Genomic DNA, 25,566 nt, shown 5'->3' with positions numbered 1-25,566 from the left:
GGTTCGTAAGGAACCAAAAGTTCACTCAGGTACTGTGGGGCGAGACCATTTAGAGCTTTATAGGTTAAAAGTAGGATTTTGTAGTCAATCCTAAATTTGATGGGTAACCAGTGCAGTGATTGTAAGACTGGGGTGATGTGGTCAAATTTCCTGGTTCTAGTTACAACTCTGGCTGCAGCATTCTGTACTAGCTGGAGTTTACTCATGCATCTACTAGAGCATCCAGACAGTAATGCATTGCAGTAATCTAACCTTGATGTAATAAATGCATGGACCAACTTTTCTGCATCATGCATTGAAATTATATTTCTTATTTTCGCAATATTTCTATACAGTGATGGTCTCGACTGTTAGGGCGGTTGCAGTATCGTCCTTTTTCCCGGTTTTAACACTTCTGGTAGCCATTATAAATTAAAAGTAGATAGCCGTGGGGTAGAGTATAAAGTTATTGTAAACCAAAGATTTAATTTAACATTTAAAGAAGAGTAAGGAAGTAAAGAAACCAAAAATTGTCGAAGCACCTAACTCACACGTCTACTCCATATGGCTGCTAACCTTAAGTCCCGAAAACTAGTCATTTTTAAAACCTTTTGGCCACTGTCACGTCCTCGTCTAGGTGTTGGGAAACCTGACAACAAACAAGGGGAATGTGTGCGGTGGGAATACACAGATACCAGGCCCAAGTGAAATATTGTGCTTTTATTTACAGTGAGTAGTGAACAACCAACCAAACCTAAAGTGCTATATACAACAACACAACAACCCACAGGAGGACAACACACCATGAAAGGAGAGACTATACAAATACCCAACAAAGTCACCACTAACTAGACTAATCACTAACACACAACAAAGGCTTATCTCAAACTCTACAACAATCCAAAACTCCAAACTCTCCTGTGTTGTGTTGATTGGCTGGCAGTTGACGAGGGAATTACTATATGGGCTAGGATGCTATATGATTAAAGGGGGTGGGGAATCAGCTTCCCGTCTGATCCCTGGTCTGCCAGTCCACTCCCAGCCCACTCCCCTCCATTCCCAGAGGTGGACCTCGACAAGGCCACGGTCCAAAAGGGTTCCTGTGCATATACCGTCTGGGTTGTTCTCTTGTGTGCTTCATCCTCCCTTCTGTGACTCTCACCTTGCCCTCATTCCTATTTTGAATTTTTATTTGAGTTCAGTTTATTTTTAAATTTGTCATGTAATTGTACACATGCCTTAAGTCAGTTGTGACATTAACAATGTTCATAAACTTTCAAGCACCACTTTGTACTTTATGAAAATAATTATGAGGAAGAACATCCCATTAAATGTAACAAAATATTCAATCAGATTCCTTTTATTACCAATAAATTATTTGATACAAAATGAGATGAGAATTACTTGACGTGTATAAACACATAATAAACATACACATGTATACATGCCTACATACAAAAAGATTAAAACACATTAAATAATGCACATCACGCATGAGTGCAGAAACTATCCAAGAACTATTCAAGAACTCATTCTGGACAATTATTAACAAACTTTGGCTTTGTTTCTATGTTTCTGTTATGATTTTATTGGGGTGATTTTACATGCACATTCCTGAACTCACAAAGGTTTTTATCTCTTGGTCCAAAAATCCACAAATCCTTCTAATCACAGGATTGCATCACACTCTACTCCTGATGTGATTCACTAGACCATGTGGGTTTAGATTGCTTGTGGGTGCGTCGGCCACGTGAAGCCCCACCCTGGGCAAGCTGGATACGCTGGCATTCTCGTAGGTTCTGGGCTCGCAGCTCAAAATTCAGGATCCCCTCAACCACACGGCATGGGAACCATCCTCTCTCTCCATCATGTAGTCTCTCCCCTAATATCCAGCCTTAGAGAAGATAAGTAGTATAGACTCACTTTTACTATGATGATCAAGAATTAAAAAATAATGTTGCAAGTTCAGGGTTGGGGTTCAACCTGATTATTATACTGTAAAACAATTTCAACTACATTTTATCTGAATGCAGGCTCAGATAAAATAATAGATTAAAAGGTTCAGATAAAAAGGTTGAATATGAATTACCTTAAACAATTAAATCTCAAGTGTTCATTTCATTTTTAGAAACTTTTGAACTATTAATGCTATTACCTGTAAAGAGGTTATCATTTTAATGATAATCAAGTAGAAAAACACCCTGTATAGGGAATTATATCGACAACATGTAAAATAAATTTGATTGAACTGATGAACTGATTATCAATAATAAATAATTATTATTATTATTATTATTATTTCATATTGATTCCATAATCTGCATCACTAATCTGAGTATCAGAGAATCACTGGCCATGTTATGGTTTCATTTTATAAATCATTTTAATAGTTTTTTATATGAATATGGATTTTCCACTGTAAATAAAGTATTTGGTCTCATATGTATTCTCACCATCCTCTGTTTTCTCTAGAACCTGAAGAACGTCCGCCATTTCTATTGAAAGCTCATCGGGCTCCTGAGATGAATATGACTGGATACACTGCACCTGAGGACAGTCTAACACACGTATTAAAACACTGTCCTGCCACTCTAATATTTGGTCCAACCACCTTCACCTTTGTTTAGAACATGTGTTAAATGCGGCATTGTTTCCATAAACGTATGCAATACGCTTTTGCTTTTTTTTCAGAATGGGAGAAATAAACCACAGATTAATGTCTTCCTAGTGTTGTTAAGGTTGTGACATGGCCAATCCATGTGTAAAAATTCTGTCTCCCTGAACTGTTCTTTTAACAGTTGGAGCCTAGTGAATCCTTGTAACCAATCTCTGTGCTTCCTAAAACATTGAAGCTATTTTTAAAAGGTTACAAGGACAGTCTCCCTGGAGACATTCAGGGTTAAGCATCTTGCTCAGTCACAATGGTAGTAAGGTGGGACATTGTTGTATTTTAATTCATAAACCAATAGGCTTCTAGAAACCTAGTCCTCAAAGTTAAGTTACATCTTTTTGCAGGGCAGGGTACAAGACACACATTTCATACAAGTGTATTACCTGTTTGGTGAGCGCTTGCTGAGAGGAACCTTGTGCGCAAGTTTGGTGTTAAAGCATAGATCCAACGCAGTTTATCACTCCTACAAAGGGGGATGTAGAAAAGCAATGTGCATTGATATCAGTCTAAATATCTATTCAGAACCAACATTTGTACACCAGCTTTACATATTTAATTTTGCCTAAATATGTGTCTCATAAGCGACACCATGCACTATTTAATCATTTTTTTTTTTTAGAATTTTGTGCATGCAAGGTGCTCATGGTGATTATTTTGTAGTGTCATGGTTCTAACTGTGTGTGTTGAGGGTCTCCGGTGCTGTGTCTATAGAGTTTTCATGATATCCACATATTCACTCTAATTACCTGACGTTGTGCACCTGATGTCTATGTATGAATATTGCCTTGTTGTATCTAGTCCTTTCACAGCCACCGCGCCAACTCCTGGTCCACAGGGGGCATGATGGCGGCTGAGGGGTCAGCGACCCAGAAGCAGAAGTAGACAGGGTCAGCGTCCTGTATAAAACTAAGGCTGTCATGTTGGACACTGCACACTAATTGTTGGGTTTATTCAATTTGCTGCTCCCCATCGCTGATTGAACCTGGCCTGTATTACCACTGCCAGTACCTTTATTACTCTCTTTGAACGGCCCTTAAACTGATTGATTGATAGTGATGTTACCAAACAACCCCTCCGTCTCTGACCATTCTTAAGCCTGCAGCCTTCAGTAACCCAAATCTCCACTCCTTTAACGTGTGCACCGGAGCTGAAATCTGGGTTCTGAACTCCCAATCACTGCCTGTTACATTTACATTTACGGCATTTGGCAGACGCCCTTATCCAGAGCGACTTACAACATGCTTTCAAGTTACCGGTTCACTAGGACCCCAACTATGAATACAATCTTTTTATTCACTCTGTTGTAGATTCTGTACACAAGTTCGACAATAAGAAAGTTACTAGTTAATCTAAATATTCTTTAAAGAGGAAGGTCTTGAGCTGTCGTTTGAAAATACTCAGTGAGTATTTTCTCCCTGATCTGTTGTCTCTCTCCTGCAATCCTAACACCACTGCTCCACGCTCCCCTGTCCTCCTCCTAACCCTAACCCTAACCCTTATTTCAAGTACGGTTCTGTCTGTATGTGTGCCCCAATCCCTGAACCCTAACAAGTCCCTGTTAGGTCGTTGAATGTTAATTTCTGAAGGAATATGTATGTCTCTATAATATGTAAGTTGTGTGTTTGCATCCTTCACTTCCTGCATTGACCCACTGTCCCTAACATGTGGTTATGTTGGTTATTTCTCTGGTAGTTGTATTGCTCCTGGATAGAAAGAGTGGGGATGACACCTCAGGGGGACCTCATCGGGAGCACCAACCTGCAGGTCTGCATTTACCACCAGTGTTGGACACATTCTTTCAAAACGTAAGTTAGTGATTGAGTTACATAATTTGTAGTTTTACTTTTAGCTGTACAATGTTTAAGTTTAAGTTTTAACTGCTGTACTGACAATAAACCAATCTTGAATCTTGAATCTTATTGTTACTTTAGAGCCGCTTCATCAAATTTGAATTATGGATACATCAAATTTCATTATGGATACAGATAAATACTTTGTTCCAGGGCATAATATACATTTAACATATAAATTCTTACCTTTAAATCCAACAAAGGAAAAGTCATGTCTGTATTTCTACTGTAAAAATGCTACTTTGAACTTGTCATTGCCATGTCCATGTGTTTGTGTAAAGACCTGCCCAGCTCTGCCTCTGGTTGGCTTACCGTGAAGTTTAACTCAACCTTTAACTCAACCTCATCATCACTTATGCAGTTGTGGACATGGAAATAGTAATTGGTTAGATTACTCGACAATGAAATTATATATTTTTTCAGTAATGTCATTATTTTAACACCCATCACGGTGAGCCACCAGGCCACCACTGCCACCACCACTGTATTTGCTGTGCAGCTTATACATGGTCTGATGTGTTCAGTCTGATAGTGTGGAAGATCTTACATGCAACTGGTTTTCATCATATAACTGACTGTTCGTTCCTCTTGGTTTTCCAGCAGTTTAAGCACGAAGACACAGGCCAGCATTTGTCCCTGGTCATCCATATCCTCAGTACGTAACATGGAGCGGGAACATGAGTCCAACACTTGAAACTTCTCATTGCTAAATACAAAGAAAACGAATTATACAAATTTTGTTCATGCCAATTTGATATGCAACATTGTGGTATATTCAACCTGGAGCTATGTTTGGTGATGAGCAGCAGGTTGTTAAAAAGGAAGAGATATATTGGCTGGTAAAGTTTCTTGCTCCGCAGGGTTCTAGTGTTCTTGGGACCGGCCATCTGCAGCACCTCACCCTTCTTCAACAACCATCGTGAATGAGAAATAACTGGCACTGACTGGCACAGGGAACAGAAATGGAAATAACAAAGAATTAAAGAGTAATATGCAATAGATGAGGTGAACGTTGTATGTATGTTTCTGTGGTATGCCTGGGGATGTAAAGTGAATCTACCTTGGACTTGAATTCAAGGGTTTTTTCAATGCCAATCAGTTCTTCAGTGCGGTTCATTTTCCTCACTCCTTCATTGCACTCCTTCACTATCTAACACACACAAAAATGTACATACAGTGTTGATTGAATACTTCTACATGAACAAATGAGAGAAAAATATAACAACTGATCACCCATTTAGCCCTTTAAATAATTTAAAATAAATAAAATAGATTTAAATAAATAAATAGATCTGAGTCCAAACTATCCAAACTAACTTAAGACGACATTTGGAGGTAGCCTGAAGCACATTTCCCCAAAATCAGAAATCCATACTGTAAATGAATCTTTTCAAGTCATTAACATGTAATAACCTTTTAAATTTTATGGTGAACTGAAATGGGCTTGTGTTTTCTCCTGTGTGAAAAAAGGAATCAACCGCACAGAAATGCAGCCTGTTCTTGTACAACATTGACATCTTACATATACATTTAGAACAATCTTGAATGACAGTTGTACTACTATTGCACTGCATGTTGTCCTGTTTTGTTCTGTGGAAATTGTTTGCACTTGTATTCTCTATACTCTTGTACTCTTTGTATTCTTGCATCATGGTCTCAGAGGAATGTAGACAGAAAGGAATGTAGAAAAAAAAAAGAATAAATGAGAGGATGTCACATGACTTAGATCACAGGGAGATGCGAACTCAGAACCTAGCGTCTCTGGTGAGTAATCTCATTCAAAGAGCAGGCGTGTCTCCTCGGGATTATCTCACTTTTATACTCTTTGCCGCCCGTTTCCATTTCCTCTTCCGGGTCGTTGTCTCCCAGGCTTGTCCAGCGCCCTCTGCCGGGCTGAAGGCGCGTTGGCCATGACAAAAAACTTAAAGCCGTCTTCAGCCATCCAGACACCTTTCACCGCACGTATTGCATATTACTCAGCTGTCATCTGTGCCACGGTACTACCTCCATCAGCCAGTTCACTGCCAAGTTTTGTACCATGAACCTCCACCCGGACCATGTACTATGAAGGTCTATGAAGTGAGATGATCAGTAGGGAGATGCCATCTACCTTCAAAGCGCTGGTACAGTTCAACCTGTGGATCAACCGCCACCTGTTGGCGCAACCCAGGACTGCCAGCCCCTCGTTCGCAGGTCACTGTCCTCCTCATTGCCACCTGGAACCAAAACCAACCACCCCAACAACCTGGGGAACCCAGCTAACAACCGAAAGCTAACAACACTTCCAAGAGGTCTCGGAACTGCGCCTCCCCCACACATCATTGGCCCCTCTGTCCCGTCCATCCGGGAAACGTGCCCTTGAGCTGATCATGTGGCAAGGTTGGGGGCTCTGGCTCCATAACCTCACCATGTCATCTCACTTTGCCTGCTGTTATGGATATAAATATAAACAAAAATTACTTATAATTTATGTCTTTCAACATAAATTATAAGTAACGAATAGATGTTTGTACTATAATATTCGTAGTGGCATGAAGATGTTCAAATTGTGTGTTTATCCAGAAGTTGTTTGAAACGTTGTGTCACATGATTCCATCATGTGACTGGGAGCAACACGGAAACGAGGTAACGTGACTCCTATAAATTGGCTAGAGAGCAGCTGCCAGACGTCATTAGACTCGGCTCCGAAATCCTCAACCAAGTAAGACCGTACCTGTCCTCTCTATTATCCTAAATCCTGAACTCCTTCCTGTCGTCCTGTTCTGTCCTGTCTTGTGCCTTAAAACGCAAACGACAACATCAGTGTGGTGTTGCGGCTCACGTCGTCCGCGTTCGCAGATTAACGCGGAGGGAACTTACCTGCCTCCTTGCGTCCCGCCGCACCAAGGTTTCTCGTCTCCTCCTACACGTCTCTATCGGAGCACTGGAACGGGACAGAGGGGAGCGGCGAGGTGCTCCTCACCACTCTTTCGTTGATTTTTGAGCTGCAGCCTCGCCGCTACCCCAGCTCCCGATCTCGAATCGCCCTATTACTCACCCTACTCTTTGGTCCCGTGGCGGAGTGGGCGTCACGAATCAAATCCCCCAGTTCTGCATTAATTTCATATTCTGAATTCGTGGAGGAATTGAAAAACACCTTTTTGCCATCCGGACGGTGTGAAAGACGTCGCATCGCAGCTTTACCATCTGCGCAAGGGTTCTTCATCTGTCAGCCAGTTCACCGCACAATTTCGAACCCTGGCTGCAAAAACTCAGCTGGACGCCCACACCCTCCGGATGATTTACTATGAAGGACTGGCCCCGCGAATTCGTGGGGAGGTGGTCAGCTGGGAGATGCCAGCAACGAACACACGTGGACAAAATTGTTGGTACCCTTCAGTCAATGAAAGAAAAACTCAAAATGGTCACAAAAATAACCTGAATCTGACAAAAGTAATAATAAATAAAAAATCTATGAAATTTAACCAATGAAAGTCAGACATTGCTTTTCAACCATGCTTCAACAGAATTATTTAAAATAATAAACTCACGAAACATGCCTGGACAAAAATGATGGTACGCCTAGAAAAGACTGAAAATAATGTGACCAAAGGGACATGTTAATCCAAGGTGTGTTCACTAATTAGCATCACAGGTGTCTACAATATTGTAATCAGTCAGTGGACCTATATATAGGGCTCCAGGTAGCCACTGGGTTGTTTGGTGACATGGTGTGTACCACACTCAACATGGACCAGAGGAAGCGAAGGAAAGAGTTGTCTCAGGAGATTAGAAAGAAAATTATAGACAAGCATGTCAAAGGTAAAGGCTATAAGACCATCTCGAAGCAGTCTGATGTTCCTGTGACTACAGTTGCACATATTATTCAGAAATTTAAGATCCAGGGGACTGTAGCCAACCTCCCTGGACATGGCCGCAGGAGGAAAATTGATGACAAATCAAAGAGACGGATAATACAAATGGTAACAAAAGAACCCAGAAAAACTTCTAAAGACATCCAAGGTAAGCTTCAAGCTCAAGGAACATCAGTGTCAGATCGCACCATTGCTTGAGCCAAAGTGGACTTCATGGGAGACGACCAAGGAGGATACCATTGTTGAAAACGAATCATAAAAAAGCCAGACTGGAATTTGCCAAACTACATGTGGACAAGCCACAAGAATGTCCTATGGACAGGTGAGACTAAAATTTAACTTTTTGCCAAGGCACATCAGCTCTATGTTCACAGACGGAAAAATTAAGCCTCTGTTATGTTCTGGGGCTGCTTTGCTGCATCTGGCACATGGTGTCTTGAACCTGTGCAGGGTACAATGAAATCTCAAGACTATCAAGGGATTCTAGAGTGAAATGTGCTGGCCAGTGTCAGAAAGATTGGTCTCAGTCGCAGGTTATGGGTCTTGCAACAGGACAATGACCCAAAACACACAGCTAAAAACACCCAAGAATGGCTAAGAGGAAAACATTGGACTATTCTAAAGTGGCCTTCTATGAGCCTTGACTTCAATCCTATTGAGCATCTTTGGAAAGAGCTGAAACATGCCGTCTGGAAAAGGCACCCTTCAAACCTGAGACAACTGGAGCAGTTTGCTCATGAGAAGCTGGCCAAAAATACCTGCTGAGAAGTGCAGAAGTCTCATTGAGCGTTACAGGAATCGTTTGATTGCAGTGATTGCCTCAAAAGGTTGTGCAACAAAATATTAAGTTAGGGGTACCATCATTTTTGTCCAGGCCTGTTTCATGAGTTTATTTTTTTAAATAATTCTGTTGAAGCATTTTCTTTCATTGACTGAAGGGTACCAACCATTTTATGGGCACCATCCGCACATCGACCTCCCCGGCCGCGGCAGGGTTCTTCTTCGTGACCAAGAAGGATGGTTGTCTACGACCGTGCGTTGATTATTGTGGACTCAACAAAATCACTATCAAAAATCGAACGCCATTACCCCTCACCAACACCGCCCTCGACGCCCTCTTGGGAGCGAAGTACTTTACGAAGCTGGATCTCCGTTCGGCCTGCAACCTGATTCACATTCGAGAGGGCGATGAGTGGAAGACCGCCTTCATGGTCACTGGTCACTGTGAATATCTGGTCATCCCATTTGGTCTGTGCAATGCACCCGCCGTCTTCCAGCAATTCATCATTGATGCTCTCCAGGACATGCTGGGACAGTGGGTGTATGCCTACCTGGACGATGTGCTCATCTACTCACCCACCCTGGAATCACATATCCAACACGTGAGAGCAGTACTGAAGAGATTGCTCGCCCATCGACTGTACTGTAAGCTGGAGAAATGCGCCTTCCTCCAGCGCTCCACCACGTTCCTGGGTTTTACCATCACATCCCAGGGTGTGGCCATGGAGCCCAAGAAGCTGGAAGCAGTGGCATTGTGGCCCCTACCCACGACGCTGAAACAACTGCAAAAGTTTCTTGGGTTTGCAAATTTTTATCGTCGCTTTATGGCTACAGTACAGCCGCAGCACCCCTCACTGCTCTCACCAAACCTTCATCAGGTCCGTTCCACCTAACCCCTGAGGCCATTCAAGCTTTTAAATCCTTGTGTCTTCATTTCACCACCGCCCCCATTCTTCAACACCCAGATCCTTCCAGGGTACAGGGTGGGGGGCAGTGAGCTGCTGGCAGTCAGGTGGGCCCTCCAGGAGTGGCGACACTGGCTGCAAAGCTGTGACACCCCCTTTCTGGTCTGTGAAAGTGAAGTAATTGTCACATGTGATACACAGCAGCACAGCACACAGTGCACACAGTGAAATTTGTCCTCTGCATTTAACCCATCACCCTGAGTGAGCAGTGGGCAGCCATGACAGGTGCCCGGGGAGCAGTGTGTGGGGACGGAAGCTAATGGTATGACCACCATCCTGACCATTATGGATGGGTCCACTTGGTTGCCATGCCCAGCCTACCATCCTCTGCCACAACCGCTGACCTCGTGGTTCTCGTTCCCCCAGGACATCGTCTCCGATCAGGGACTCCAATTTGTCTCAGCTGTTGTTCAGGTGTTCTGTTGTCTCATTGGATCAACCTGCAGCCCCTCCTCTGGCTACCATCCCCAGACCAACGGCCAAGTGGAGAGGGCAAACCAACAGCTGGGACGATACCTGCGGTGCTTTGCGTTGGAACACCAACACACCTGGCTCGGGTTTCTCCTTTGGGCGGAGCTGGCCCACAACCTGCAAATCTCCTCCGCCACCGGCCAGAGCCCCTTTGAAATCTGCCATGGATATCAACCCACCATCTTCGCTCACCAGGTGCCTGCAGGTGGGGTCCCATCGGCCCGTCAGATGATCCGTGGTTGCCGAAAGGCCTGGAAATCAGCGCGGTTGGCCCTCCTTGCCGCCTTACGAAGGATGTCCACCCAGCATGACTGCCGGCACCCCCGTCGACTGCGCTTCCGAGTGGGACAGAGTGTGGCTATCCACACAAGACCTGCGTCTCAGGACTGAGTCACACAAACTGTCCCCTTGATACATCGGGCCATTCCGGATCCTCAGCCGGATCAACCCCCTCACCTACCGTCTCCGTGTTGCTCCATCATGTGATTGGGAGCAACACGGAAACAAGGTAAGGTGACTCCTATAAATTGGCTAGAGAGAAGCTGCCAGCTGCTCGGTCATTGAATGACACACATCATTAGACTCGGCTCCGAAATCACTGTCAAGTGATTCCGCTCAAGTGACCGGGAGCGCCGGAGAAATAGGGTGATGCGACTTCTATAAAAGGATAAGATGGGCATCTCCCATGGCCAGTCATTGAATGCCATTATCTGGACTCAGTGACCCCCTCCTACTCACCTTGTACCTCAAGTAAGATCGTTTCATTCCCTGCCTGTTTTTCCTGCCCTGACTCCCTGCCTTCCTTTTCCTCGTCCTGTCTCCTTTTTCCTTTCGGCTGGCTTCACACTTGCAGAATAAAGTTCTAGAAATTCACCTGGACGGATCCAGGATGAAGTGACTTGGCAACAGGACAGTTCTTCAGAGACCGTAAGTGGCTGGGTTGATGGGGTTCAGGATCCAGTAGGGGCCGATAAATCACTGGGCCAACTTCTGCAACTCCGAGCGGAGATGGAGGTCCTACGTTACAAATGCGGATTAGGTTGTACGCTGATCTGAGTTCAAGTTTGAAAGTTTTTAACTGCTCCAGATCCAAGCTGGCCAAGAGAGATCCTGAGGAAGAACAAAGGACACGACATGAAGCGGCAGCTCCGGGAGAAACAAGCCGGCATCAGGAACAGGTTGCACACTGCACACCTCTGCCAAGCATCCTGCTCGCCAATGTCCAGTCACTGAAGAACAAACATGATGACCTCAGGGCCAAGATAAAGTTCCAGAGAGCCATTCGAGACTGCAATCTCCTCTGCTTCACCGAGACATGGCTGAACCCAGCAGTGGCGGACCACGCCATCCAGTCGGCAGAGTTCTTCTCGGTTCACCGAATGGACAGGACACAGGAATCGGGGAAATCAAGGGGAGGTGGCATGTGCTTGATGGTGAACTACAGCTGGTGCAACAGTGCGAGCGTTGTTCCTCTTGTACACCCAACCTGGAACTACTGTCCATCAAATGTTGTCCTTTTTACCTCTGCACATCAGCAAGACAAATTAGTTGATAGTGGTCTTTAGTAATAAGCAGTATAGGAACTACCAGACCCCTGTAATCAACAGGAGCCCATTGTAGAGAGTAAAGAGCTTCTGATACCTCTGTGTTCACATCACGCAGGACCTGTCATGGTCGTGTCACATGAACATCGTGGTGAAAAAGGCCCAGCTGTGACTCTACCACCTCAGACATCTGAGAGACTTTAGACTGCCCTCCAAGGTGCTCAGGCACCATAGAGAGCATCCTAACGGTGTCACGATCCAGTCTGAAATGGGGGTTACTCCGGTCCGGGAGTTTCATTGTTGTCATGTGAAATGTTCCCTAATCGTTTTCACCTGTGTTAATTGTATAAAGCTGCCCTGTTTGTTTCTGTTCGCTGTCAGGTCTTTGAAGTTATGTTCCGTGTTCACCAGTGTCTACGTCTCGGATGTCTCCCCTGTCTTGTGATTCACCATTAAACCCCTGTTCTGTGATGTCAGGTGAAAGCGTCCTTCATTCCTCGTCATTCCTCGTCACTCTTCGTCTTGCTCTCCGTTCACCCGCCGCGTCATGTCCGCATGGACGTGACAAACGGTGGTTAAGGAACAGCAGGAACAGCACCATGCAGGACAGGCATGGTGGTTTGTTCAGTTGTACACATCATCTGTACCGAGCTCCATGCATTTCAATCGATCTACAGCAAGATGTGCTGGACCAGGGTCAGGAAGATAGTGAAGGACCTCAGCCACCCCAACAATGGACTGTTCTCTCTTCTGCAATCAGGAAAGTGCTTCTGCTCCCTGAAGGCCAACACAGAGAGAATGAGGAGAAGCTCCTTCCCGCAGGATATACGACCTCTTAACCACAGCACTACATATGACAGAACACTAATACATCAGCTGGGGATGATTAGAACACTTGTGACTGGCATCACCTGGCTAGCCCAGGGCTGCCTTGGCATTACAAATTGGCTAATAGAAATGACTTCTTTCAACATTTGACTTAATAATATGCAACACTGACACACCAGTGATATAGTATTATCAGTATGATTAAATTTGATTTAACTGACATGTTCTCAGAATTTTCAAAAAATCATGAATACAATTTAGCTTTACTTATAATCACATTTGAGTGTGTTCTCTTCTTAAGAGAAATTAGAGAATTTCCTTTTTCTTTTCTTTTTTGCTCCAAAGACCTAAGAGCTCTTCTAGCATTTGTGGGATGTTTGGTTTACATTTACATTTACATTTATGGCATTTATCAGACGCCCTTATCCAGAGCGACTTACAATCAGTAATTACAGGGACAGTTCCCCCCTGGAGCAACTTAGGGTTAAGTGTCTTGCTCAGGGACACAACGGTAGGAAGTGGGATTTGAACCTGTGACTCTGTAGTCTTCTGGTTCATAGGCAAGTGTGTTACCCACTAGGCTACTACCACCCCCAGGTTTACATGTTTATTTTGTTTGTGTTGAATTTCATGTGTCTGTATTTTCTGTCTGTTTGTCACCCCTCACAGTAAATACTATGTAAATATACTACATATTAATCTTAAGGACTGTCACGACCGCGAGCTGAGGGGGGAGGGAAGTGCAGCTGAGCGGCCAGCTTCCCTCCCTGCACCACGCAGGGAGGCGGTCCCGGAAGCTCCGGCGACCATTGCTTTCACTCCAGGCTGGTGCCTTCTGGGACCATGCAGCCCCTCTCGCTGCACATCCCCGCTGGTAGAGCGGGCAGCTTCCCTTCCTGCACCACGCAGGGAGGCGGTCCCACAGGGAGGCTCCACCCCTCTGGAGGCGGACGCAGGCCCATGCCTGGCCCGCCCTCCTCACCTACCGGAGGACCCAGCTCCGTCGCTTCCCAACCCACCCTCCCCTCAGGAGGAGCCCCACACCCGAACTGCACCCCCCCAAAAAATTATTTGTGCTGGACCAGGGTCAGGAAGTGACCCTGGTCCAGCACAGCCAGGATCTAGGGAGGCGCGACCTTCTCGTCGCCCGCCAGTGCTGAGTCTTCTTGCCCCGGATCCTGACTGGCGCTGGAAGTGGTGGAGGGGCAGAGTTCGATCCCTGGCTCAGGCTCTAGCCGATCAAACTCAGTCTCTGCAGGAAGTCCCGAAAAACTCATTCTGTCTGTCTCTCCCCGCTGCCAGAGGGCTGCGTCACAGCCCCATGCTGACCCAGTCAGATATGCGAGGATGGTGGTGATCTTATCCGTGTCTGAAAGGGAGGGAAGAGCAGCAAAGTACATGCCACAGGATGTTATAAAAGACTGGCACATACTTGCTGCTCCACTGAAGGGTCCTGGGACCATTGGGATGTTCAGCTGGGGAACATCCAGGCAGAGGGAACGCGGGTCGGTGACCGGAGCTGGAAAGGCGGATTCCGGCAGCGCAGTTGCTGGCTGGCAACTTCACGTTGCCATGTTCCACCAGCTGTTCTCACACTGCTGGGAGGGACGTGGGTCTCCACGGACCTTGTGACGATCCGGGACGGGCACGATGGGCGGAGGCCATTTCGCGTCTTCGTCATCGTCCGTGTCTTTCTCGTACCCCTGGAAGTCACGTGGGTCATCACGGACGTTGCGACGATCTCGGACGCGTGCGATGGGCAGAGCCATCCCGGCCCTGACCGGCCAATGAAAATCCACCTCATCGAGGCTTTTGTCATCTGTGTCCTCCCACCAGTGACTCCGAGGGTCGTCCGATCAGCTCCCACGGGCAGTAGTCAGGCCATTGTCCACTGGAGGAATGCCTCCGTTGCCACTTCCATGTTTCGCTGATGTCATCACAAGGCGCCGCGCTATGGCTCGCTGGGAAGAAAGCAACCCGATCCCGGCGCACCTCGCGGCGAATGCTGTCCGGATTGGGCACTGTTAATGAGTCTAGGTGCCGTCAATCCTGACAAGGAGTGGCAAAATGCTGATAAATTTTTTTTTGTAATCATATGGAATGCTTGCGGAAAGGAGGTGACACGACTTCCATAAAAAGGCAAGATGTCGGCTGCTTAATTGCTCAGTCATTTTTGCCTTCAACTTCACCTGGTGGAACTTCACCTGCCTCCTTGCATCTCTTTGCTCCGGGGTTATCATTTCCTCCTTCACGCACTCGCTCACCTGTGTCACGCCTGATTGTTGTGACACTATAGTCATAACTTACAGGTAGAGAACATTTGCACAACACACACACCTGCTCTAGTTCCTTGTGTGCTTTCACGGCATTCATTTCCCTCTCAGAGTTTTCCTCAACCTTCTTCAGAATGTTCTGGAAAGCATAATTAATATAAATCACAATTTTTCATATATACATTAAAATATATTCTATCAAGCGTGTAGACACAGACAAATATTTTCACAGACCTGCACCAGCAGTTTGAGACGTGTGATCCTTTGGAAAGGAAGGATGAGGAAGGAAGTAAAGGACAGGCCTCTCACTCGTGGGTGGTTCTCCAGTTGGGACATAATCTCACGGAATGGCCCATTCTCTTGTCTATTAACACACAAATATGTGCATATACAGTATGTACACACAAGAACATTACACCTACAGACAGAAATATAGATAGAGACCTACACATATTTATTTAAATAAATGTTTACACACTCATTTGGACTCTTAACTGCGCAGCCTTGGCAGTCAGACACTTAATTGTGTAAAATGACAAAAAAGAAAATCTCTTCATTTACATTAACAGAAAATAAATGAAGGAAAAGAATGAGAGAACCACATTATTCAATAAAGGTAATAAAGTAGCTATAGAGCTAAGAGCTATAGGAAATACACTATTCTCACGATTAGGCGCTGCTGGAGACTCACCTGGCACCAATCTACATGACAGAAGGGCGGTTATAAGGTGCGTATGAGCAGCCATTCGGGACTGCGACATTTTTATATGGACCGTGCAACTTTTTTTTTTTAGTTTAGTTGTTTTCAGATCTGGCAATTGCCACACGCCTGCGGGATAGTTTATGTTCTCCCCTTTTGTTTTCCCTGTTTTCAGCCCTCGCACCGGTTTGATTTCTGTTGTTAATAAATGCCCCTGTAACTACTGATTGTAAGTTTTCAGATAAATGCTGAAAATGTAAATAGGTCGAGCCATGCCGAGGAGAGCTGTGTATGACGCTGATCCCCGTAAAACCCGGAAGCTCGCGGACGTGACAGCTATGAAAATTTCAAAAATTAGTTTTTGCATTGGTTGAACTGAATCTATCAAGCCTAAATGGGAAATGCATTTTTTGTTGTCTTTTTTTGTTGTCAAAGCATGAAAAACGGTGTTCACTTTACTGTAAGTTATGTATTTTATTTTTGAAAATACTGTCAGGATTTGGAGATTTGTTCAGCAATATTCCTGTATTCCTGTACTGTAATGGCGGATAACTTATGATGACTGTCATTTGCATGGACTATCTTAGAAAAATATTATTTGCATAATAATTTGGAACTTGGTGATCAATCAAAACTTTGATTTGTGTGTGCTTTAATGCAAGTGAGACAAAAAGGCTTTGAGTATATATTCATGTGTTATGTGTGTATTACTTTATTTGCATTTTTATTTGCATGAATGTGTAGGTATTTTTGGTACACCTACAAGATCCGGCGATAGCTTTTCTCCTGGTAACCCTGGTTAATGACATATGTAATGAAGACGCTGAAGTAGTTAGCAGCATGGTGATGAACAATGTCACACACATCTGATATCAGAATGGATTCTTCAATTCTGTGTTCGAGATCCATCAGGAACCTAATGCAGGTTTATAAAGCAGTTAGTTATAGCAGTTCAGTATTTTAAAAGCAACAAATATAACATCCCATAAAAATTGTTATTTCCTGAACAATCAATTAGCAAATTAACATACATACATACACGTGTTGGACAGTAACAAACTAAATGCAATTATTTTGTTAACAATTTTACAAAACATTTTTATTTCTGAAAACAAATTTATGATAATTCCTATTATCACAAGTAACTTTATGCAATATAGTTTAATTTATGAACCTTTGTTTAGGCTTAAACTAAATTTAAACTAAATTACTAATAAATCTTAACCTTGCCTGTTCTAAAAAAAAAAAAACCTTTACAGACACACCTTGGTCTGCTTACACTTTACAAATCTACTAATAATATTAGCTAATTTTCCATTTTTTCTCAGCAGAATTGCAATATTTGTCTATTTATATTTACTGATCTGGATACAGATGCTCACCGCTCACTTGCTTTTATCACGTCTTCAATGTTGGAGAAGAGAAAATGCATGTCTGAATGGCTGAGAGTACTGAATAAGCTTGGGTTCCGTAAAAAGTGGGTCTCCAGCAGCTCAAGACTTTTGTAGTATGATGCTTCAGATGTCACCAGTTCAAATATGGCCTTGAGAAAGAATATCTCATTAGTTATTACTTGCAAATAAAACATATACAAATCTTAAACAATTGAGTTTTATCTACAGCAATAGGAAGGAATCTAAAACTATTGGGTACATCATGTCACTTGCAATATCTTTCCTAACAGTAGATAGTAGAACAGTAGATAAATATCATATATTTCACTTCCAATTTCTTTTACCCAGCAATGTGAACAGGTCTAGGAATGTCACAGGTATTTTACTGTCATCCAAATGTCTCTGCTCTGCTGCTGTATGATCACCAATTGCTTTTTAATGTATAGAGGCAAGAAAGGTTTGTGAATTTCATGGTTTCCTGCATTAATGTGTCATAAAAGGTAATCAGATCTTCATTTAAGTCAAGGGTATTGACAAAAGTAATGTGCCTTTAAATCTTTATTGACCTCAAGTTATGTAATATATTTTTGAAAATACTGTCATGATTTGGAGATTTGTTCTGTAATATTCCAATGAAACTGTAATGGCAGATAACTTGAAACTTATGATGACTGCCATTTGCATTGACTATATAAGAAAATCTGAGAAAAAATATTAATTGCATAATAATTTGTAACTTGGTGTATGTGTGTGCTTTAATGCAAGTGAGACCTCAACCATGTCATTCCTGTATCTGTAGATCAGACCTGCACATGGTTCAGAATGAACTTTGGCCCATTCCTCCTGGCAGAACTGCTTTGGATTGCTCATATTATTGCACATTTTATGTGCATGGATCTCTCCAAGTCATTCCATGGCCTCTGAATTGTGTTGATAATTGCTCTAAATGTTGAGGTGTGGCCTCTGACCTGGCCACTACAAAAGATGGATTTTGTTTTTCTGAAGCCATTTTATTCTTTGATGTTTTGGGTCATTGTCCTGTTGCATCACCCACCTTCTAAAGAAATTCGGATGACATACAGACAACTTATATTATCCTGCAGTATTTCTTGTTTTGGATGATGTTTTCATGATGATATGCAGATGATAATGATATCTTATGCCAGAGTTCATAAAATCACAATTGGAATACGCTTTATTGCGTTTCACTGGAACCTGGTGCTACATTTGAATTATTAGAGTTACATACTGACATACATACTGACATAACCTACTGAGACTAGATTATGAAAAGTATGTGAATTAAACACTCTATGGCATAATTTAGACTCTTCTGTTCTTCCTAATTACATTTTCTATCAAAGGTTTTAGAGAAGCTGCACTTAACACTAACACTTCTGAACACTAATGTCAGGAACCAAATTCCAATAAACATAATTGTCATTAAACTATGCAATGTTCTGTCTGTTCATATCTGCTGCTCAGATGCTTGAAAGTTTTAAACTGATTACTCCAAACTGATAGCTCCAGCACTCCATCACAACTGTGATTATGTGTCCACTTGACATGTATTGTTTAAACTATTTTTAGTCAGCCACATTATCCTATCTTGTTATTCTTATGTTTTAATCAAGAGTGATGTTTTTGTTTATCTTAGTGTAGTGTTGTTTTATTTTTATGAATAAAATAAGATGGGTCAAAACAGTATTAATATATGGTTTATTGCATTATATGACTAGAGTATAGCCAAAAAGCATGATAAATTACTAAAAAAAAGCCTGACACCACTATACTCTTTTTTTAAAAAAAGAGTATAGTGGTGTCAAAATACTACAAATGGTTCATGACGCTTCACCTGTTTCAAGTGTCACAAGTGTCATTTGTTTCTAATACCACTCCTTCTGAGATCTTGTGGAGTCAGAGCTGATTTAAAGCAGAGGCTTTAAATGGGATTTGAACATATAATTTCTGCTGCTTTACAGACGTAGTTGTCATACATCGCCATGGCAGGTGTGTATATGTGTGTGCTTGGATACCTCCTGCAGTATAACCTCTTTCTGAGGCAGGTGTGTGAGCAGTCCGCTCTCCTGCACTGCAGGAAGGTTCTGCCACAAGCTGAGGGAACGTGTGTGACTTCGCAGCTGCAGCTGAAGTGCAGGAGCCTGTGCAGCTGTACCCTCACACTGTCGCCGCTGCTCCACCTCCTGCTTCTTTGACGAGTCCCTGTACTCCTGATACAGGCATCCTGAAAAGATAGCACCTACATTACATACCAAAGACTCATTCTCAGTACGTATTCAGCCCATTATCTTCATCCTTGTATGTTGGAAAAGCCAATTAATGATTAATTACTATTAATATAATCTGCAATAACAAGATTGATGACAAAGAAAGAAAAACATATAACTTAAGAATTTCTGATGGTTCATGAATTAGTACATCTTACTATTTCTATTGCAACACCTACTCAACTCTACATCTTTTGCAAACATGTTTTTCATTTTCCAGTGTAATGTGATGTCATCAATACAATGCACAATGCACACATACAATGCAAAAGGACAGCAAATGCAATCATAAATTTTTAGGGTCACGTTCATAGGTAATTCCAGTGTTACAAAATGTTTAATTAACACTTGTATTACAATGTGTATGATGTGCAGCAGTGCATGGGCGGATCTGAAATAAAATGGTGCCGACAGTTATATTCTGGACATTTGTGGGCAGATCTGCTATATAAATATTAATTGGTTAGGGCTAAATTGAATTGTAGTGATTTGTGTCTTGTGAATCGACTACTTAATCAGAGAATGCTGTCAAGTGTTTGGGTTGTGTTCAGAGCTTCATAATTACACACAGTGATAGTGACACTGCTGTCAGGCCTGCGCATAGTCTGCAGTGGTTTTCATCTCACCTTTCCACATTTCCTACTCAGGGATATCAAATTGAATGTAGAATATAAAATTTTGTCGAGGTGAGCTGAGCCAGTATCATGCAGTGAAAAAAGGGTCTCTGTTGTATGTTTGTCTGACCTCAAAATGAATACACACATACAGTGACCTTCGAACTAATGATTGTGTAACACCATCTAGACAGATTCACATCCTTCAGGTGGGCGTTTTCTTATATAAAGCGAGAGCTGGAGTGAGCGAATGAAAACAGTGTGGGAGGAAGAGAGCAGAGAAGAAGTGAGAAAACAGAAAAAGGTGAGAGAGAGAATGAGGGATCTGCATTTTTTTAGAAAAACACAAATAATTTGCACATACATTAGTGTACACTGTAAAACATGTGCAAGCAGTATTTCTGTCTTAAATCGGAATATGTACATTTTATTGTGCATGATGCTTATGTTTTACATTTATGTGGTACAATTCTGACTATTGAAAAAATATATATATATTTTCCCAAAAAACAACAAGCATACAAAACTGTTAGATTATGGTAAGTTTCTAAATTGTATTTTTCACAAAACTTTAAAAATAAATGTGTGTATCTGAGTACTTACCCACATTCTTCATGATGTTAAATTTGATGTGACTAGCATCTTCTTCCATATTTTCTAAGGCATCACTGTTGGGCCGGGGGGAGTGATATATACACATATCATATACATTCAAGCTTAGACATATGGACATATATAATGTGTGTATATATACACACACACACACACACACATTATTAACAATACAGATTGACCCATTTACACAATTTTATCTCAGATGCATTTTATAAAAAGCCACACATACCGTAGTGTGATATCGTTGGTGTCCCTGGTAGTGTTGTGTTGAAGCGTGTTTGGGTGCGCGTATGCATCTTGTAGCGAGCAGTTTTCTGTGCGTTCCCTCAAACCTTCCATCGCTCCTCTAAGCCGTGATTCTCCTGTCGTTGCCCATGCTCCGCCTCGCACTGAACTAGGACTGTGCGCTGTACCGTTGCTTAGCAACGAAGATTTAGAACAAAGAGGTGAATAGGACCCACAATACATACAAAAAGAACCAGATCAAATATACATAACCTACACACACTTGTAGTTACAGTGACACAAACACAGCTTCTTGCACTCACATTGTCACTGACTTAAGGTTTCAGTGACCTTCTAGATTATCCTGATATCTCAGCTTCATGGCACAGGTAGGCCAAGAATTCACAAGTGTGCTGTGTAAAAGGGTGATAGAGAAAGAGTGTATCCATGTGTGTCTACTTACTGAATTGGTAAAGATTCTTTAGGAGTTTTTGGCATTTGTCTGTGGATCGAGGGGTCGTAGCTCTGAGATTGCCAATGTGGCATGGTGGGGCCTGCAAACCAGAACAGTCCACATTTACATCTTTCACAGCCAGAACCCCCTGCTGTTATAAAATGAATTTGCATTGACACAATAATGTGATCAACAATGGTCAACATGGTGACAAAGATACACTGTTGGATCCGAAAGTTTACATAATCCTTCAGTTTTGGTCATCTTTAAATGGCTAATTTTCAGCACACAAATGCTTCACGCTCAACAATCTTGAAACATATGTGGCATTTGTTTTGTCCCTGGACAAGTGTGGAAAAAAGTGTAAATGGAAAAAAAAAAAATTCAAAACTCCAATTTGACAAAAAAAGTTTCAAATAAATAAAAAAAAAAATTTATGTTTAGGAAGATTTCTGGGTTGATAGTTCATGGCGCAGATGTAACTGCAGGATTTTCTATTCTATCAAAACCCGTTATTTTACACTGTTATGGTTTGGAAAATGTCATCAAAAGCAGGAAAATCTCAAAAACCATATATAGGAAGATGTTAGCCATTACTGCATGCTCAAAGAGTACAGAGATGCTCTACAAGAAACACAACTAACAATTCAGCTTTAAATCATAATCATCAAATATTGTCATGGCCAACGCGCCTCCAGCCCACTAGAGGGCACCTCACCAGCCTGGGAGACGGCAACCCGGAAGAGGAAAGGGAAGCGGGCGGTGGCAAGTATAAAAGGGAGGTAACACCAAGGAGACACGCCCGCTCTTTGTATGAGTTAAATGAGTTTACTCGCCAGAGACGCTAGCTCTCTTACCCACGACCTACGATAATTGAGATTCCCGTAATACGACCTTCGCCTGCCCACGACTTCGAGAATTGCCTGATCCCCTGGAAACCACGAAAGGAACCGCGACCGGAACTTCCTGACTCCAACCTCTTCCTGCCCCTGACCTTGAACCTACCTGACCCCTCGGCTAAGACGGGATTCCATGCTCCCCTACCTTTCTGCCGCCCAAGACCTACTCCCGTCCTCCCAAAGATACCGAACCATCCTGAAACCCGCCGTCTTCCGGTTCTCCTCTGCCCCGGTCCTTCCCAAAGATCCCGAACTGACTCCCCGCTGCGTTGCAGCGCGTCCATTACTTCCTCATTCCTCGCCGGCCAGGCGCCCCCGGTCCTCCTGCCCCGCTCGCCCAGCGTCCTCTACCGGTACGACGGCTTATCCCCACGCCGAAAGTATGTCTGCAAGTACGTCATCGTATTCCCCCTGTGACAAATATGTTTTTTTGAATCCACAAATAATAACCTTTGTCAACAAATAATGCATATAGAAAATCTTTGTGCTTGTCTGAGTGAGAACTACACAAAACTTCAGATAAAGATAGTGGATTTGTAGAGGTGAAGCAGGTGACAGAACATTCTAATTGGTGGAGTCATCATTGGAGAGTGGGTATCTCTGAGATTTCCTTAAAATGCAGAGAAAAGAGATGGCTGTGCACTGTAAAAAATTCTTGCTACACCAACTAAAAATATCTAGTGACTCCAGAGGGGTTGTGCTTGCATTACCTATTATCAGAATCAGAATCAGAATATCTTTATTTTCATTGTAGCAAATAGGTCCCTGACATTGAGAGGTGTCTTAAATAGTGTATGTAAAAACGCTTTTAAAAAAGAAAAAAAGACATATACTAATAGAATACAAAACAGGTGAGGAACAAACCTTATTGCACATGAGAACGAAATAGTTTTTGTTGGTGGAAACCTTGATTAAATGACATTAAGTGCCCTGATAGCAACAGGGTAGAAAAAATCTCAGGAAATAATATCTCTGCTGAGCCTTCTTCACCAGCTCTGTTCAGCTCACATCCCAGGACAGGTCTTCCATGATGTGAAAGTCCAAACACCAAAAATTTGACACCCTCTCCACACAGTCTCCACTGATGTAAAGTGGTTCATTTCCTTTTCCTGAAATCCACAACAATCTCCTTGGTCTTTTCTGTGATCAGGAGGCAATTGTCTGTGCACCATGATTTTTTTGGTAAGGGGACTATGGTGGAGGATTTCAGCCAGGGTGGGACAGAGACCTGGGACAGTGGCATCTTGAAGATCTTTGGCAGGTTCTGACAGTGATTCTGGACGTCTCCTGCAGCCTTCCTGGGGTTGATAACCTGGAGAGAGCATCTCACTTTATGTTCCTCCACCTTAAGGGAGGGGGTGGAGTTGATGTGAGCTGCTGCTTCTGCAATTGGAACAGCTGCCTCTGGTGTCTCCATCTCAATGTGGGCAAAGAAGTGGTTCAGCTCCTCTGCCATTGAGGCATCGCCGTCAGCATCTCTTTTACTGGTCCTGTGGTTAGTGATGTGCCGGAATCCCTGCCAAACCTGCCTGCTGTTGTTACTGTCCAGGTGCTTCTCAATCCTCCTCCTACAGGCCCTCTTGGCCTTCCTGTGCCTCTCTTCAGGCTTTATCACCATGCCTGTGCAATCTGAAGGCGGTGTTTCTCTCCTTTAGCAGCTGCTGGACTTCCCTTGTCATCCAAGGTTTCTGGTTAGGCTAAAACCGGATAGGTTTCTCCACTGTGACAGTGTCCATGCAGCTCTATATGTAGCACAGTACACTGTCAGTGTAGAGTTCCAGGTCAGGAGGTTTGAAAATGCCCCAGTTGGTACTGTCAAAGCAGTCCTGCAGCTTTAGAGAGGATGTGAGAGGTTGTGATGGATCATGTGACTGCTTAGCCGGAAAACCACCATCCTCGGCACAGTCAACAAGATTCGCCGGGAAATTCCTCAATCCGCCAGACAAACAGATCGCAGTGAATTCACCACTCAGGTATGTTGCTGGTCTTTTGTGGTTTTTAGAATCAACAGCTCCAAGTGTGTCATTGTGTGTAAAAGTGCTATGATAATAACAATTTCTTATTTATTAGGTGTTTTCAACCACTGCTGCCACACTGACAGCATATTCGGCCAAACGGAAGAAGACCGTCTATGTTCTTAGCAGCATGCACAGCGTGGTTCAGACTGATAATACCACCAAAAGGAAGCCAAACACTGTCACCCTTTACAACACCACAAAGTGTGGTGTGGATGTGATGGACCAGATGGAGCGGGAGTACACTGATTACAGGGCCACTTTAAGACACTTCCGGGGCCAGTGGAACACGATGCTGGCCAGTTGCCGTGTTCTATAACATGATTGACATGGCAGCATTGAATGCACATGTGCTATATCAAGCATGCACCGGGAAGCAAGAAAGACAGGTGGACTTCCTGGTGGAGCTTGCACGAGAGTTGGCTAGCTCTCATATGGCTGCGAACAAGACAAGAAATGAACAATTCGGACACAACCCTCCACACCTAGCCCTGGAAAAAGAGCCATGTGCCAGGTCAAACACCAGTGCAAGAACAATCATGCCACTGTGCGATGTGTTCACTGCTACAGATACACATGTGGTAAATGTAGACGGGAGATGCCATGGCAATGCCAAGATTGTGAGTGATTGCTGAAATGTACTCAGTCAGTTTTTATTATTATTTGTAAATATTTGTACAAATGATTGTTGTTTATTTTATTTTGTACTGTTTTTATCAATAAATCTCTTCAACAAAGGAAAAAAACCCATGTGTGTTAAATTCTCCCCAAGATATCAAAGTGAAACACAAGTGTCCTTGAAGTGGCTCAGCATGGCCCCGCCTTGTTTACATGACAAAAGCATCTGTTCACAGGTGATTAAGGATATTAGTTAAATGTCTTCCAGTCAAATGACTGTCCTGTGGGTTTTATAGGTAGAAAAGCCAAATGGCTGCTCTCTGGGACTTCTAGTGTTAAATGTTCATCAGGGCAGTGGCAACCTAGCGGGTAAGGAGTCAGACCCGTAATCAGAAGGTTGCAGTTTCGAGTCACGAACTGCCAAGATGCCACTGAGGTGCCACTGAGAAAAAAATTCCCACACACTGCTCGCCGGGCGCCTTTCATGGCTGCCCACTGCTCCCGCAGGGATGATTTTACTGTGTGCACT

The 25,566-nt window shown here is 43.2% G+C and overlaps 1 protein-coding gene across 4 annotated transcripts in view; it reads right to left on the bottom strand.

Moving 5' to 3' along the window:
• Positions 1-684: 684 nt before the first annotated feature.
• Positions 685-25,566, bottom strand: part of ngef (neuronal guanine nucleotide exchange factor) — a 40,008-nt gene continuing 15,126 nt past the window's right edge. For 3 of the 4 annotated variants that reach the window (XM_028961143.1, XM_028961144.1, XM_028961145.1), the window contains exons 2-15: positions 21,515-21,605; positions 21,056-21,244; positions 20,815-20,879; positions 19,346-19,554; positions 17,298-17,458; positions 16,679-16,831; positions 15,450-15,579; positions 15,280-15,354; positions 5,561-5,650; positions 5,281-5,444; positions 5,048-5,206; positions 3,034-3,113; positions 2,433-2,537; positions 685-1,873 (exon numbers count right to left, since the gene is read on the bottom strand). In XM_028961143.1, coding sequence (XP_028816976.1) covers positions 1,668-1,873; positions 2,433-2,537; positions 3,034-3,113; positions 5,048-5,206; positions 5,281-5,444; positions 5,561-5,650; positions 15,280-15,354; positions 15,450-15,579; positions 16,679-16,831; positions 17,298-17,458; positions 19,346-19,554; positions 20,815-20,879; positions 21,056-21,244; positions 21,515-21,605 — 1,877 coding nt within the window. In that variant the 3' untranslated portion in view covers positions 685-1,667. Of the gene's footprint in view, positions 1,874-2,432; positions 2,538-3,033; positions 3,114-5,047; positions 5,207-5,280; positions 5,445-5,560; positions 5,651-15,279; positions 15,355-15,449; positions 15,580-16,678; positions 16,832-17,297; positions 17,459-19,345; positions 19,555-20,814; positions 20,880-21,055; positions 21,245-21,514; positions 21,606-22,549; positions 22,599-25,566 lie in introns of those variants that run through there. The other variant, XM_028961146.1, reaches the window with a different exon arrangement.

This window comes from Denticeps clupeoides, chromosome 19 (genome assembly GCF_900700375.1).
Source record: "Denticeps clupeoides chromosome 19, fDenClu1.1, whole genome shotgun sequence".
Classification (NCBI taxonomy): Eukaryota; Metazoa; Chordata; class Actinopteri; order Clupeiformes; family Denticipitidae; genus Denticeps; species Denticeps clupeoides.
This window is presented reverse-complemented; position numbering and strand designations above follow the sequence as displayed.